This window comes from Micropterus dolomieu, linkage group LG13 (assembly GCF_021292245.1).
Source record: "Micropterus dolomieu isolate WLL.071019.BEF.003 ecotype Adirondacks linkage group LG13, ASM2129224v1, whole genome shotgun sequence".
Classification (NCBI taxonomy): Eukaryota; Metazoa; Chordata; class Actinopteri; order Centrarchiformes; family Centrarchidae; genus Micropterus; species Micropterus dolomieu.
The window spans coordinates 4,300,382-4,315,418 of record NC_060162.1 but is presented as its reverse complement, the minus strand read 5'-3'; the positions used below and the strand labels follow the sequence as shown (position 1 = coordinate 4,315,418).

The 15,037-nt window shown below is 38.4% G+C and overlaps 1 protein-coding gene across 1 annotated transcript; it reads left to right on the top strand.

Annotated features, from left to right (window-relative positions):
- Positions 1-287: 287 nt before the first annotated feature.
- kmt5aa (lysine methyltransferase 5Aa) lies at positions 288-12,143 on the top strand. Its single transcript, XM_046067273.1, has 7 exons — positions 288-546; positions 2,875-3,025; positions 3,521-3,770; positions 3,872-3,959; positions 4,502-4,561; positions 6,967-7,157; positions 8,056-12,143. Exons 1-7 carry the CDS (start codon positions 538-540, stop codon positions 8,264-8,266), a joined length of 960 nt encoding a protein of 319 aa, XP_045923229.1. The 5' UTR covers positions 288-537; the 3' UTR covers positions 8,267-12,143.
- Positions 12,144-15,037: the final 2,894 nt, after the last annotated feature.

Genomic DNA, 15,037 nt, shown 5'->3' with positions numbered 1-15,037 from the left:
TATAATAGCATAACAGTGACAGGCGACATTTTGATGCACTGAGTACCTTTTCTTTTAATACTTTAACTACATTTTCCTGATCAAATTTAACATGTTGTGTAACTCAAGTAGTATTTTCAATGCAGTATTTTCTGAATACTTCCTCCACCTCTGTTTTAGAGTTACTGTACAGGAGGGGGGGGGTTAAAAACTTTAAAACATACTTCCTCCTCCATAAAACTCCACAGAGGAAGAAGAAGAAGACGTATTTCCGGTGTCGGCCTGCAGGGGGCGACGTTGTTTCGCTTCTTCTCCTTCGTTTACATGTCAAAAAATAAAACATGGCGGACAGAAGCAGTGAAGGCTGCATCGGTTGAGCTGCTGGCAGTTTAAACACCACAAAAGGGCCACACAGCCGCCGTGGAAGGGCCCGGCGTGTAGGGAGGGCAGTGCCGTGTGAGCAAGGGGAGGTTTGTCTCCGAGCTGGAAGAAAACTTTCATTTATTTTTTTATTTTTTCCTGGAAAAGAGATCCCGAGCGAGCTGAAACAAGTCGGACATGAACGGGGTAAGTTTGGTTGTTAAGAGAGAGCATCACCAAACACAGGTTAAGGAGCGTGAACGAAAGGTGGCCTAAGTGGTTTATCACTCTCTTTGACAATGACACTCGTGTGTGCGTTTTAAAGTTAATAAGATAAGTCTCCGGTGTGTTTGAGTGTAAATTAGAGAAGTTACAGCAGGCTTTTTGTTTGAGGGCGCTTTGCTAACGCGTAGCTACATGGCCTGCTAGCCGAGGACATGACAGTATTTCTGACTGAAAACAAACACACGGATTCATCTTCTGAGTTTGTTTTTATAGAATCACAGCATGTTAGTTTGAGTAGATTTAAAAAGAAGATAAAGAGTCGAGAGGCCTGTGTGTGCCTTGACTCTGAATTTAAAGGGACTGAAGAGGGAGTTGATGTGGGTGTGGAGCCAGCATGGTGCCCTCCTCAGGGGCCCCACCCACACTACTGATGGAAACTACATTTATTTGTCCAGTACTGTACTTGTGTGTAGCTTCAAGGTACTTTACAGTTCGACTTTACTACATTTCAGAGTGAAAAATTGTACTTTAAACTAAATTTATTTGACAGCACCAAACTGAGAGACTATTCCTGATTTCATTTAAGTTCAGACATTTATCTGGTTGTAAATAATTATTATTGATTGTATGTGTAAATGGTGGGCTGATACTTCTGTAATACTGCATCTGTTCTTTTATATTCCTTTGTGTTGCTAAGGCGGCTGAAATGAATAAAGTTATATCTTATCTGACTTTTCAGATTAAGATTTTACATTTAAAAATGCCAGTGGTTTCCCCGTGTTGTTTGACTTGTGGCCCCTTACAAAGAGTTGTAAGCAGTTATACCAAAGAGTGATTCCCCATTCAGATGGTTTAATTTAAGTAACTGCTACTTTGACTTTTATAACTTGCATCTGTTTATTCCATATTTAGCCTATATTTTTTAAAATCTATTTATGTTAACTGTATGTTTATGTCTAAGTTTAGTACGTAATCACCACAGCCAATTCCTCGTATGTGTAAAATACTACTTGGCAATAAAGGTCTTTCTAATTCTGATTTATCTTGTGATCATTTTGAGAGCTGCACCCCTCAGGTTTGGAACCACTAGACTAAACTAGCTAACTGTATAGTTAAAACAGTTAAAACTAGCTCCACCGTGAGCTGCTATAGCAGTAAAATGCTGTGTACACACTCATTCAGCAGTTCAAGTGACAAGGGCCATTTTTCTGCATAACGAGTACTTTTTATAGTTGAAGTACATTTTGATGAATGAAATATAACTGACCCATTAAGGCCACAGGTTTGCGTTGTCAGGGTTGTGTCGAACTATAGATGTGTGTGTTTTTATCGGCGTCATTTAGAGCCCTTTTCTGGTTTCAGACAACGCATAATAAATGAGGAAACATGCACGTTTTTATTTACTCTCTGAAGGCAATAACTGCTTTGTTTCAGTGGGAATAAGCCTTCTGACTAAAGGCGCTGTCTAAAAAACACCTTACAGGATGTCCTGTGGAGTTTTATTATAAACAAATACAGTTTCTGTTGACAGTCATCACTTAACCTAAACATCTTGAGGTCTAACCAACAAGTTGAATGCCTGTCCTCTCTCATTTGTAAAGCCAATTGTTTTAAATATTATGAAACTTGGGTCTGCCTCTAGTGGATTTGTGTCTGTAAGATCGAGAGCTGAAACAACTGTGTTTATGTAATTAATCGACAACCATTTAGATTAATAATTTCAGTCATTTTTTAAGCAAATTTGCCAAAAATTGAGGATTTGCTGATTTTCTTTGTCATATACGACAGAAAGGTGAATATCTTTGAGTTTTATTTTACCACTAAAGGCCCCTCGTCTCTGTTGACAGAGAATCTAATGTTTGTTTTTTTTGGTCCATAAATACATACAAAAAAACTGACCAGTCATTTTTTTACCAAATATAGTTGGTTCAATATGACATCTACAAATGAATAAACCTGAATACAGAACGTAGTAATTCAGAACACGCTGACACGGTGATGTATGATGTGTGTCCATAACGGTCGTCTCTATCAGGCAGTTTTTACAGGATTGGTCTAGAGTGGCTTCTGGGTTTCCCTTTTGTTTTAATCTATTTAGCATATGTACATTTCTTTCATTGTATATTTGTTTTTTCAGCGTTTATGCTCTTTACTATGTTAATAACATGTTCACCATGTCTGTGTTCTGTCTTGACTTATTTTATGAAATATTGAAGCATACAGCTGCACCAGCTTTGTGAACACTGTGTAAATAAAAATACACATGGCAGGAGTAATGGCCTTTAATACATTTTCTCTCTGCATTCACAGGAGATTGTGTGCAATAGCCACTCAGTCACCGTCCTAAGCTCCAACAAGTCCATATCGTCATTTAACGATGAGAAGATGATCAAGCGGACACAGGAGGGAATGTGCTCTCCAAAATGCTACAAGCTCTTTGATGCTCAGAGGCAGGGAGAGGGTAAGTATATTTACTGCAGCTCTGTAGTTTCTTTCTTCTTCGTTGGTGTAGGCTACTACAAACAGTGGTGAGTGAAAATGAGCAAATCATGTTTGAGGTCGAGCTGATCGATGCTGCAGCAACAGCAGTTGCTTTCATTGAAATTACTAAAATGCAGAAACGAGATAAGGCGGCGTAGGAGATGGTGTGTACGACTCTTGAACCGGTTGATGCAGAAGAAGGAGGACAAGCCAGAAATGCGTAGGAGGAAACGCGATGAAACCAAGCCGACCTATCACAGTTCTTGAGGCCTGTGTCGCCGTAATGTGTAGTTACATTTTTGGGAAGGGGTACGGTGCAGAAGAATAAATTAGCTTTAAACAGGAAAACAAATAGACCATTATTTATTTATGTTTGTCAGTAGATTCAGTAAAGGCAGGCAGTGCGAAACACAAAAATATACTGAACCACCGGCATAAAGTACTTGTTTTTTTTTTATTCTCCGTTTCTTCCCAGGCTGGAGACGAAATACCGTCAGCACAAATACTGCAGACTCAAAGACAGAGATGGAGAGCAGCTACAGCCAGTGTTCACCCTGCTGGCCAGATGAACAGCTCCTCTGCACTCAGACCTGCCTGCTTTCGCCTACCGATCGCTCCCTGCCTCGCAGCCCCGGCTTATCTCACGCTCCCCTCCACGCCAACAACAGCCACCAGAGGCGAGCAGTCCGCCCCAAGGTCAAAGGGAAGAAATCCACTCTAAGAATGTATGTGCATCCTCATTATAGAAATCTTATAACATAATGCTGCGGTACTATTCAAATAGTTTTAAAAGCTGTTGTTGTTGTATTCTCTTGTTCCGCTACAGCACAGGGGGAGGGAACTCCCAAAACCGAAAAGTTACTGACTACTATCCAATAAGACGAAGCTCGAGAAAAAGTATAACCGAGCTAAAGGTAAGATGAGATTACTTCTTTTAGTCCAATAAAATACTCGCTTATGTTTTATATTCAAGCTCTAAACAACAGCAGATGTTTGTGAATCGAGGGAGTACCGGACCCTGTGTTGCAGCGAGTAATCCTATTAGTAAGGGAGTGCTGCATTATGGGTCTTTCGTAGCTTTAACGTTCATAGGCTAAAAAGTAGGGTTGGGAAATGCCCATCAAATTGGTATCAGACAGTGGTTCACATCTTAATCTTATTTTAATCTTACTTTTACTACTAGTTCCAAACTTTCACAACTAATCTAATAAAGAGTTTATCATCTTCAAACTAAAAACAGCTGTTGGAAAAGTTACTTTATCTAGTTGTCATTTTATTTGAGTTAGCATTGTCTCAGGTTGCTAAACAGAAGGCCCTGATCCTGCTTGTGTGAAAGTTATTGTTTTTATTTTAGATGTTTTGGATGTGTGTGTGTGTGAGAGAGAGAGAGAGACAGAAATCCAATCTGCTCTTGCGCTAGTATTTTTCAGTAATAGCATCTCATGTTTCTTCTCAGTGTGAAGAAAAGAAGCACATAGACGAGCTCATCACAAACGGAATAGAGGAGGGGATGGAGGTAAATATTGAGATTTCTGCTTCCATCTCTAACATCTGAAGGGCAACACACACCTGCGGCTTCGGCTGTGGATTCAAAAACCTGCAATCATTGCTTTGCCATTTAAACCCACACACGGGTGAATCCGGATTTGATCTATATACGTCAGAGGTTGCGCGCCTCTGGAGCAGCTAGGGGTTAAGTGTCTTGTTCAGGGAGACAATGGCGGATGTGTCACAGTGGGGGATTGAACCCGGGTCTCTCACACCAAAAGCATGTGTCCACTGCGCTATCACCACCCCCGTTAATACGATAGATAGATGGCAGGTGCATTGCCGAGGATCCGAGGGAGGGCAGTGTTGAATTTGGCCATATGGTGGCGCTATAACAACAAACTTTACGTTTTGGCCTGTAACTTGTGAACACTGTCTCAGAAACAAAATTTTGTAGCTTCAGATAAATCTATCCATATAAGCCACGCCCATTTTCATCTACATTGTCTTTGAATTTGAATTACAACAATCTGGAAAAAGTAACCTTTTCTCAAATTTGCTCAAATGCTATAAAAAAACAGTCAAAGCTGTTGTAGCATCATCTAACTCTGTCCGTCCCTCTGTCCTTTGCGTATCTCGAGAACCGCTCATCCGATTGACTGTACTCCTCAATCGTATAAGTGGTTCTCCAGAACGCTGTAATAAGCACTTTGGAAGCCTGTTTTGAACGGGCACTGCAGTAGTTCCAAAATATCTGCACTTCGGTCAAGATACAGTTTGTGCCTTTAAACCCATTATACACATGCATCTCAGAAAATTTGAATATCGTGGAAAAGTAAATTTTTTTCCCTGTAATTTAAGTCAAAAAGTGAAACTTTCATATATTGTAGATTTATTACACATGAAATATTTTCAGACCTTTTTTTTTGTTTTAATTTTTTTTATTGCAGTTTACACCTCCATGAAATCAATCAAAACATATCTGGAAAACATCACTGTCTGAGCCTGAAGAAGCAATGGGCGAAACGCGTTGCTCACAATAAATGCAGTGAAGTCAGATCAGTGTGCAATAGTTCATCAGGTAGTTTTCATCCTGCTATCTACCAGCACCTGATTGTTGTTGCTGTGTGCGGGGAATTTCTTGTTGTATTGCCCGTATCTGAAATATTAGAACAAAGAATTTGTAATACAGAAATGTGAACTTACTGAAAAGATTAATTTATGCACTTAGCACTTGGTTGGATCTTCTTTAGCATGAATTACTGTATCCCAGATTGCTTCGAGAGCGGCCTTACTCGCCTCTTTCCCCAGAGAGACCAGACTCTCTATGGGGTTCAGGTCAGGCACCATGATCAGCAATCCGTTACTAGTGGTTTTGGCTCTGTGGCAGGTGCTGGAAAAGGAAATCAGCATCTCCATAAAGCTAAAGTAGGCAGGTTATAAGGGAATAACAGCAAGCTCATCAGACGTTTCCTAAAAATAAACATTGTTCACGAGTCCAGCACCTCGAGTCCGAGTCAAGTCTGAAGTCTTTTGAGGACGAGTCTGAAGTCACTGTGTGTGCGACTTAAGTTGGACTCCAGTCCAGGTCTCAAACTCATCCCATCTCTGTGACATGGCACCCCAAATCATCACTGACTTTGGAAATGTCATACTGGACTTCAAGCAACTTGGATTCTGTGCCTCTCCACTCCAGGCTTTTTCTCCTGAGCCCAGGTAAGACGCTTCTGAGGTTGTCTCTGGTTCAGGAGTGGCTTGACACTAGCAATATGACTCTTGTAGCTCATTTCCTGGACACGTCTGTGCCTGGTGGCTCCAGCCTCAGTCCACTCCTTGTGAAGCTCCACCGAGTTCTTGAATCAGCTTCCTCCCGAGGCTGCGCTCATCACTGTTGCTTGTACACCTTTTCCTACCACACTTCCAGTCAACTTTCCATGAATATGCTTTGATCCAGCTCTCTGTGAACAGCCAGCTCTTTCAGCAATGACCTTCTGTGGCTTACTCTCCTTGTGGAGGGTGCAATGAGTCTCTTCTGGACAACTGTCAAGTCAAACGTCTTCTCCGTGAATGCGGTTGCGTGTAACGAACCAGACTGAGAGATTAAAAGCTCTTCTCAGGTTGACATTTCTGTATTATACATTCTTTATTCTAATATTTTGAGATATGGATTTTTGATGAGCTGTAAGCCTTAATATCCTCAGTAGCAATTAACATGTGAAAACATAAGGAAACAAGTACAGTCAATGAAGATGCATATAAAATGATCACCAAAATCAACACCAGCTTTTATTCGTGTCACCGCTAGATGAGTGGTGTAACGTCCCATCAAAAGTTAAACAGGCTTAAACCTCCCTGTTCTGCATAAACATATTGGTTAAGTTCTTTTTTTTCTAGCCTTGTGTCATGATGGAAACCTCTCACACTGTTTTGTAGGTGCAGCATATAGAAGGAAAGGGAAGAGCAGTGTTTGCCACTCGGTGTTTCCAGAAGGGCGAGTATGTAGTGGAGTACTACGGAGACCTGCTGCAGATCACTGATGCCAAAAAGAGGGAGGCCGAATATGCTCAAAACCCTGCCACTGGCTGCTACATGTACTACTTCCAGTACCTCTGCAAAACCTACTGGTATGATGGACCAATTAATTTCCACTTTGCCACAACATTTAAACATTCTGCCAGGGTATTATTATTATTATTATTATTATTATACAACATACTGTTGCCACCCTGTGTTTTGCCAGTCAGATGCTTTTAATGTGACACAGCAGCCGTAGGAAATGTTGGGTAAGCATTAGCAGTTTGGCTGTCTATCAGAGAGGACAACAGTGAGGCTGGTGTCCGTAAGATGAAATTAGACTTCATGGTTACCTGTGAACCCCTCGTACGTGTGTGAAGGCAATTTAAATTCAGCACAGGAACGGCAGAATTTGCCAATAACAAAAAAAAAAACTGTGGTAAAGTAGTCGGATCTTTTACTTAAGTAAAGTTAAGCGATACCAGAGTGCAAAAATATTCTGTAAAAGTAAAAGTGCATTCAAAATCACACTTAAACGTAATCATACTAACGTAAAAGTACTAAAGCATTAACATCAAAATATACTTCGTACCAAGTACTCAATATGCAGAATGGTCCATTTCTGAACAAGATATATTGTATTGCTGGATTATAATTGGTGAAGCATTAATGTGTTTATTACTTTAATGCTGCTGCTGTTAAAGGTGGTGGTCATTTGAATTACTTTATATATGGCTGAGTAGCTTAACCATAATTTATTTGTTCATTTTATTTTAGTAAACCCTTGAGTAAAGGTACTTCCACTAGTGGCGGAAAGTAACTGATTAGGACGTTGAATAAAAAATGCAGATCATAAATCCAAAATGGTGTTCAGGTAAAGGTTGTAACTTTAGAGTTTCAGCTCGTGAAGAAGAAGAAGATGATTTCATGTCCTTTTGAATGAATTATTACAATATGTAGAAAGTTTTATAGTATGAAGACTGATGTTTTTGTTGTTTGTTTCAACAGCGTGGACGCCACAAAAGAGTCTGATCGAATGGGTAGGTTGATAAATCACAGCAAAAATGGAAACTGCCAAACCAAACTCCACGACATCAACGGTGTCCCTCACCTCATCCTCGTTGCCTCTCGAAACATTGACAAGGGTGAGGAGTTGCTGTATGATTATGGAGATCGCAGTAAAGCCTCCATCGCGGCTCACCCGTGGCTCAAATATTGATTGAGGGAAAAGGGAAACGTACAGTAACACTTGTGTTTCTCATTAGCTAGTGTACAAAATGCCTTAGAAGCAGAATGTGTACCCTTTTTGTTCCAAAACCAAGGAGACTGGATGGGGTTCATGTGTTTTTGGGGGGGCATTTTGAGGTCAATCTGCCTTGTCAGATGACATCTGTACTTTTTATTTATGTGTATATGAAACATTCTGGTTGTTTTGCAGCACATTTATTTTGTACATTTTGTATTACTTATAGACCAATGCTTCTACAGCATGCAGGTGGTAGTTAATGCTCTGCATTTTTATACGCCTTTTTCTTAATTAGTAGTTAGCAATACTTATATTTATGGCCCCAGAGCCCTTTTTGGATCAGCAGGAACTATGAGATGCAAATTACAAACACACAAAAAAAAAAAAAAGTCTGTTCTTGATTTGAATTTGATTTCAACTCTCACAATCTACCGTCGCTCAGTGGAAGTGTAATAGTTTATCAAACTCCTGGTAAGCTGGTATTTCTGGATCTTGAAAAAGAATTTAGTATTTAACTTTTTGAAGTATAAAATAACAGTAGGATTACATAGGAATACAGAAATTGGTCAAATGAATACTTTTCCTCTGTTTTCAAGCCTTTTACTTTTAGACAATATTGTATTTTTTAATATTTAAGATGCACAATACATTTGAATCATGTAGTCAGTGTTCAAATAATTCAAATGTGTTCTGCAAATCCCTACACTATATCCTGTCTGTTTAAACACAAATGTTTATGAAAGTTAGGTAGGTAAATATAAAAAATATAAAAACATACATTCTTCAGCTCACGACACTGTCTATCTAACTGCACTGTGTAAATATATTTATTTGCTGTTGCAAATCAAAGGGTGGTTTAAAGGAACAGTTTGACATTTTGGGAAATGAGTTTTTTTCACTTTCTTATAAAGAGTTCAATGATTTCACTCCTGTGTCTCTACATTGTATATCAGAGCTAACCCGACACGCAAAATCATCATCAAAGTAGACTAATTTGTCATGCTCTGAGTGACGGAAAAATCCAAACCCTCTCTCTTCACTTTTATTGGTAGTTAAACACAAAATCACAGGAAACAAAATTGACATTTAATGTAAAAAGTCTAAACTTTAACTGAACAGATGTAAACCTTTACAAGGCTTTCATCACAAAGCTATGACCAAACAATCATTTGAATTGGCAAATTGTGTCGTCATGTGTCACTGGCTTTGTCTGAAGGGAACAAAATCTTCCTACCAGTACTTCACTAATTAACATGTTTGTTTTAATCTATACATATACAAAGTGGGAAAGACAAGATATGGGAAGCTCTTCCTTTAAAAAAACAACAACAAACAAAACGGGTTAGAGCATAAACCAAATTACTGACAGAAAAGTCTTGCATTTGTCACATACACTTTGTTTATGCACACAAAGTGGCCTCGCCCAACACGTCCACGTCTTTGGTGAACTGTTACACTCCTACTGTATATTGTAGATCTTTGCAGGTTTTCAACACATCTGTTCTTCCCGCTCACAAAACTGTTTTATTGTTCACAACCGGATGTTCCCTGGGAAAGTATTTAACAACTTGAACCGCCAACAGGTCATTTCCTACTTTATAGTTTTGTGGCTTTTTTTTTTTTTTAATTGTCAGATCTTATTTATCTTAATTTGTGTTGGATTTATTGCTGAGAAACAAATTATATTTCTTTTAACTAATTGGTAGGACATTTCAGCTTCTGCGCATTACGATACAGATGACATAAAACACAGTGGCAGTATTTTAGATTCAATAGTCACGTTCTTTTGGTCAAATCACTGACTACAAATTAATGCACCACAGAAAAATACACATGCAGTGCAGCGGTTGTGGTTTTGAACACTGCTGGATAACACAGTGGGGCAGGTTACTCCCGATTCCTAGAAGTGTTCAAATCAGAATAATAAAGCAGAATCTGTATTTTTGTTTCTGTCAACAAATCCCATGATAAGACGAAACCCAACAAGGTTTCCTACTTACTGTTTGTCGAAAGCCCATTTGTTCCTAATGAAGACGCAAATATATAGTTTCATATTTTAAAAGGCTCATTAATGTCCTAAAACAGCTGCTCACTGTAGGTTTTAATCTAAAGTGGGGGAAATAGTGCATTTGTTGGGTGACTATTTTCAGTGGCAGATTAATCCACATGTGGTGCTTTAGGGAGCAGCATGACGATGTACAGTATGTAGGACTGAGTCAGAATAAACTACAGTGTGGGCTCATGGTGATGAAGGAACATGTCACCCGGTGCAGCAGTGAGGCTCACAGATGGGTTTATTTTCTTTTTTTTTTTTTTTTTTTAGAGGGAGAAGAGATATCAAGCTGTGATTCACAGTTAATTGTTAGTGGGATCAATTCTCTGTTGGCTTTTGTCTTTTCAGGGATTTGTTGACAGTACAAGAAATTTAAAACATCACTTATCCTAATTTAAATTCATTAACAGGAGCGGCTATAACACAATTAAAATGTGTACATTTTTAATTGTACATTTTAAGTACAAAGGCATTGTTTGAATTCAGTGGTTGAGCATATAAGCATGATGAATTTAAATGCATTTGTGCTCCAATTTAAGTAGAAATTTAAAATATATCTTACAATTATAAAACATCATTCAGTCACTTTCTCTTCTTATAGGTGCTGTTTGTATTATTGCTAGTATTTAAATTATTTTTGTTTATTATGAATTATTTGTCATTATTTTGGGGGCTCCGTCTTAAAAAAGGAGTTTGAAGTTTGGGAGATATAAATGTGTTTTTTCTTTTTCTTGCCTAGAGTTAAATGAGACGATGGAGACGACTCTCTTATCTTTATTTCAAATATGAAGCTACAGCTACAAGATGGTTAGCTTAGCATAAATATAGCGAGGCCTGGCTCTGTCCAAACGTAACTAATATCACCTACCAGCACCTTTTAAAGCTCACTAATGATGTTTTAACTCGTGTAAATAACTGAGCAAATAATTTGTCTTTAGGGCTGCCGGTAAGTGGATTTGGAAAAAAAAAATGGTGGAGCCAGGCTAGCTGTTCCCACCTGTTTTCAGTCTTTATGCTAAGCTAAGCTAATTACCTCCTGACAGAGAGTGGTATCAGATCTTCTTATCTAAGTCTCGGCAAGAAAGTGAATAAGCGACTTTCTGAAAATATTGACCCCTCTGAATTTATTTGTAGCAAGTTTATTTCCAAATTATGCTAAAATAAAAAGAGACCTGGCTGTCGTACCAAATGTTTTCCATCCACTCTGGGTACTCCTCTGTGGCTGTTCAGGTTGCACAGCAGATTTAAATATGTTAAAAGTGTTCAAAAATCATGAAAGGACGACTAGTCCAGTTATTAAAGTTTCCAAAAATATTCAGCATATTATTGAAATTAAGGATTCTTTTAATTCCCTTTTTCAAATTTAATTCAGATATCATTTAAAACGTCTCATCAGTGTTAATACAAAGAGCCCAGTCGTGTGTGTGAGAAAGCAAGTTTCAGGAAATCCACAGTGTAATAAATAAGAGACATTCTGACCTTCCTTCTCAACACCTGCCACCTCCAACAGTAGCATTGTGTCACATGTGTGAAATGTTTTCTTATGAGCCTTTCTTAAACAAATATGTTGCATTAAGGATTATTCCATGCTTTGTGAAGGCCTAACGCAATAATACCAGAGGGGCAAGACTGACCTGCCATTTTAGGACATAATAGATCTTTGCTGTTGTAGCGTTGAATAAATCTTAATGCTGGGGTTTAGGCATCGATGAATAAAGATGTAATATGCAAGTAACAGGAGTGGGCATCTGATTTGTTCTCATATTAAAATAAAGTTTAAAGGTGTTTTAAATGAAATTTTTTCTTCTCAAGCACTCATTTCATTTTGTTATATTTGAAAGTAAGGGATCGATAGTGGGCTAAAACATGCTAAATTATTATATATGTTGTGTACAGTAAAAAACAAACACTGAAGCCCAGTTTATTTCAACCAGTCAGTAGCTCTGAAGGACATAATTAATGCAGTGTTCACACTTATTTGCACTTTTTTTAAACGTCACTTATCTTCAGCTTGCAAAGGCCGCAGCAGATATATAGATTTGTGTCATTTTAGAATAGGTTAGGATCATGTTGATCTTTTCAAGTCAATTTGAAAATGCATTTAAATAATTTAAAGGGGCACTACACAGAAAGTTGCGTGTAGTTAAGTACCTACTTGTTGCTTGTATTTCCAGTAAACAGCCAGGTGCCCAAGTCCCCGTTAAGACCGCAGGCGTGTGGAATGAGGTAGATTAAAAAATGTGTTCGTTAAAGTTCAATATTGCAATTGTTTGCTTTTGTTAATAGGATATTACTGTTTGCTTATTAATGACATTAATGGACACATGTATTTTAATTTACTTAAAACTGAAGCTTTTAAGTAAAAGCAATATGGTAACCCCGGGTAAACCATTTCATCTGTTGCTGTAGCCGTGAGTTCTGCGAGCGAGGTTGATCCACATCTAGCAATTCAATTTAACAACGTAGATATGCAAGGTTTGTGGTGTCAGTGTTTTATCTCCTGGTGTATCAAGTAGGCTAGAAGGGGGGAAAAAAACAAGCTTCATTAACCTGTGCAAATTCAAATGCTAATGTTTTTTATTAAAATAATAATTATTTAGTAATTAAAAATATAAAATGGTGTCCGCAAAGGAAAAACTGTTCAGTATGTGCTGTGTTCAAAAAAAAGACAACAGCAGTGTTTTGCAATTTAAAGGTGGGGTATGAGACTCCAATGCACAAGTACTTGGGGGCGCAAATAAACTCACAATTGCATGATTTGTGTGTCAGGTAACGTTAAATGATTTGGGAGGAGAGGAGGGAATATTTTCTGTTTTCGCTCTGAGCTGGATGCGGTTTGCACAAAGTGTGCATGACAGATGGGGGCATCACGCACATGGAATACTTTGTGATTAAAGATAGTTAGCCATGTAACTTTCTATGCTTTTCAGATGCTCCAAACAGCAACAAAAAGGCGGAAGCAGCACCCAGGGTTGATTTTCAATTTCAAAGTTCAATTTCAGATTCTTAAGCTCAAATTCATCCTCAGCACTGCTCCATTGATTATAGTTTATTTCTGTTTACCATTTTTATAATTGCCTCTATTTTAATATATTTTGTCTGCTATGTAGCAGAAAGGAGTTATAAAGTCAATTTCACTATATAACCTGTTACATTGTGATAAAATAAATCTACCTACCTTCTGAAAGCACAGTGTGAACTTACCTCAACAATAGCTATGTTTCTGAGTATACAGTATTAAACAACTATATTTCTAATACAATAAAAACATGTAATGCAATAAATCCTAATTAGTTCTATTAAGACAACAGCTTTCATTTTGTGTGTGTACTGTTAATGTAAGATGCTTATTATGAACAGGTGCTTAGTGGAGTGGTGCACAATGACTCAAACTGTGACTTATATATGTTGAAACTGGTGTATGAAACTCACATTATAAAACATTTTTGTTAATGTTAGAGTGACCTTCTAACAATAAAGCCACAGTATTGGAGCAAGTGAGCTCTCGAAGGGTTAATTGGTTACTTAAAAATGAACTGGGGGATGCAAATAAGTATTGCAACCATATTTTAGCTTAACAACCTTTAACCTTAAATGTGCCTAGTAACTATTTTTGGTCATGAGTCATGACAATAAATGTAATGCTGATGCAAGTGGTTATCTCATGAAAAAAGCAGAACTTCAATATGTACAGTTTTGACAGAGATGAGCAAGAAATTTCAGTTTTAACATTTTTATTGATTGATTTATTACATATTTAGAATTATGAAACCATTTACTTTTTGTGGTAATTTAGAAAGCCCAATAGCTGAATTGTTTTGAGGAAAGTGGGAGCAAACCAGAGTTCCCGGAGTAAAACCCGTGCCACCACACGAACTCAGAAAGGCTCAGGACCGGGACTCGGATCCCATGTCAGTTAGTGATGTTTTCTCTGTAAGAGCTTACAAGAACTTGGCACGGGAATTTGGCCTTCTTAAGCTTCCTCAAGAAATACGGCTGTTTCTGAGCTTTCTTCACCAGCGTGGAGATGCGAGATGACCAGGTCAGGTTCTCTGTTCACCTGCTCCACCTGAGTGTTTGTCCTTATCTCCTTATTCCTGAAATCAACGATCAGCTCCTTAAGTTTTGCTGACGTTGAGCAGTAGTTTGTTCTCTGAGCACCACTCTGCAAGATTAGCAGTTTCCTCCCGATTTGAAGTCTCATCGTTGTTTGGAATCCGGCCAATGATGGTGGTATCGTCCGCAAACTTCACAACAGAGTTCTCTTCGTGTCGGGGGATGAAGTCGTGGGTGTACAGCGTGAACTCTCCCTAATGCCATTTATCGTATGAAGGTGCAGGATGCCATACAGACAGAGGCATGGATGACATTGAGAGGATCAGAGGAACAGAGCTGGGTGATATTAGGACTTAAGCACTTTAGCCTTGAGTCTTTTCAGAGGAATGAAGACAAGACAAAGCTTTACACCGGACTCCCGATTTGTTTTAATGCTCATTTTTCAACTGTGTGAGCCATATTTCACCTGTGGCCTTTTGTCTGTTCTTTTCAAATCTGAACAGGTAGTTTTAGTTTTGCAGAGGGGTTGAGACTAAACCTTCCTCTGAAAGATTTGGCTTTGAGGTTCAACATCTCTTACTCCACTGTGTTTGTAGAGTTTGGCACATGTTAGTTGCCATACTTCACAAGAGAAT

Excerpts from the sequence above, each read along its gene's own strand:
- kmt5aa (XM_046067273.1), top strand. Across the intron at positions 4,562-6,966 it reads GAATAGAGGAGGGGATGGAG|GTGCAGCATATAGAAGGAAA; the intron begins GTAAATATTGAG and ends ACTGTTTTGTAG. Across the intron at positions 7,158-8,055 it reads TACCTCTGCAAAACCTACTG|CGTGGACGCCACAAAAGAGT; the intron begins GTATGATGGACC and ends TTGTTTCAACAG.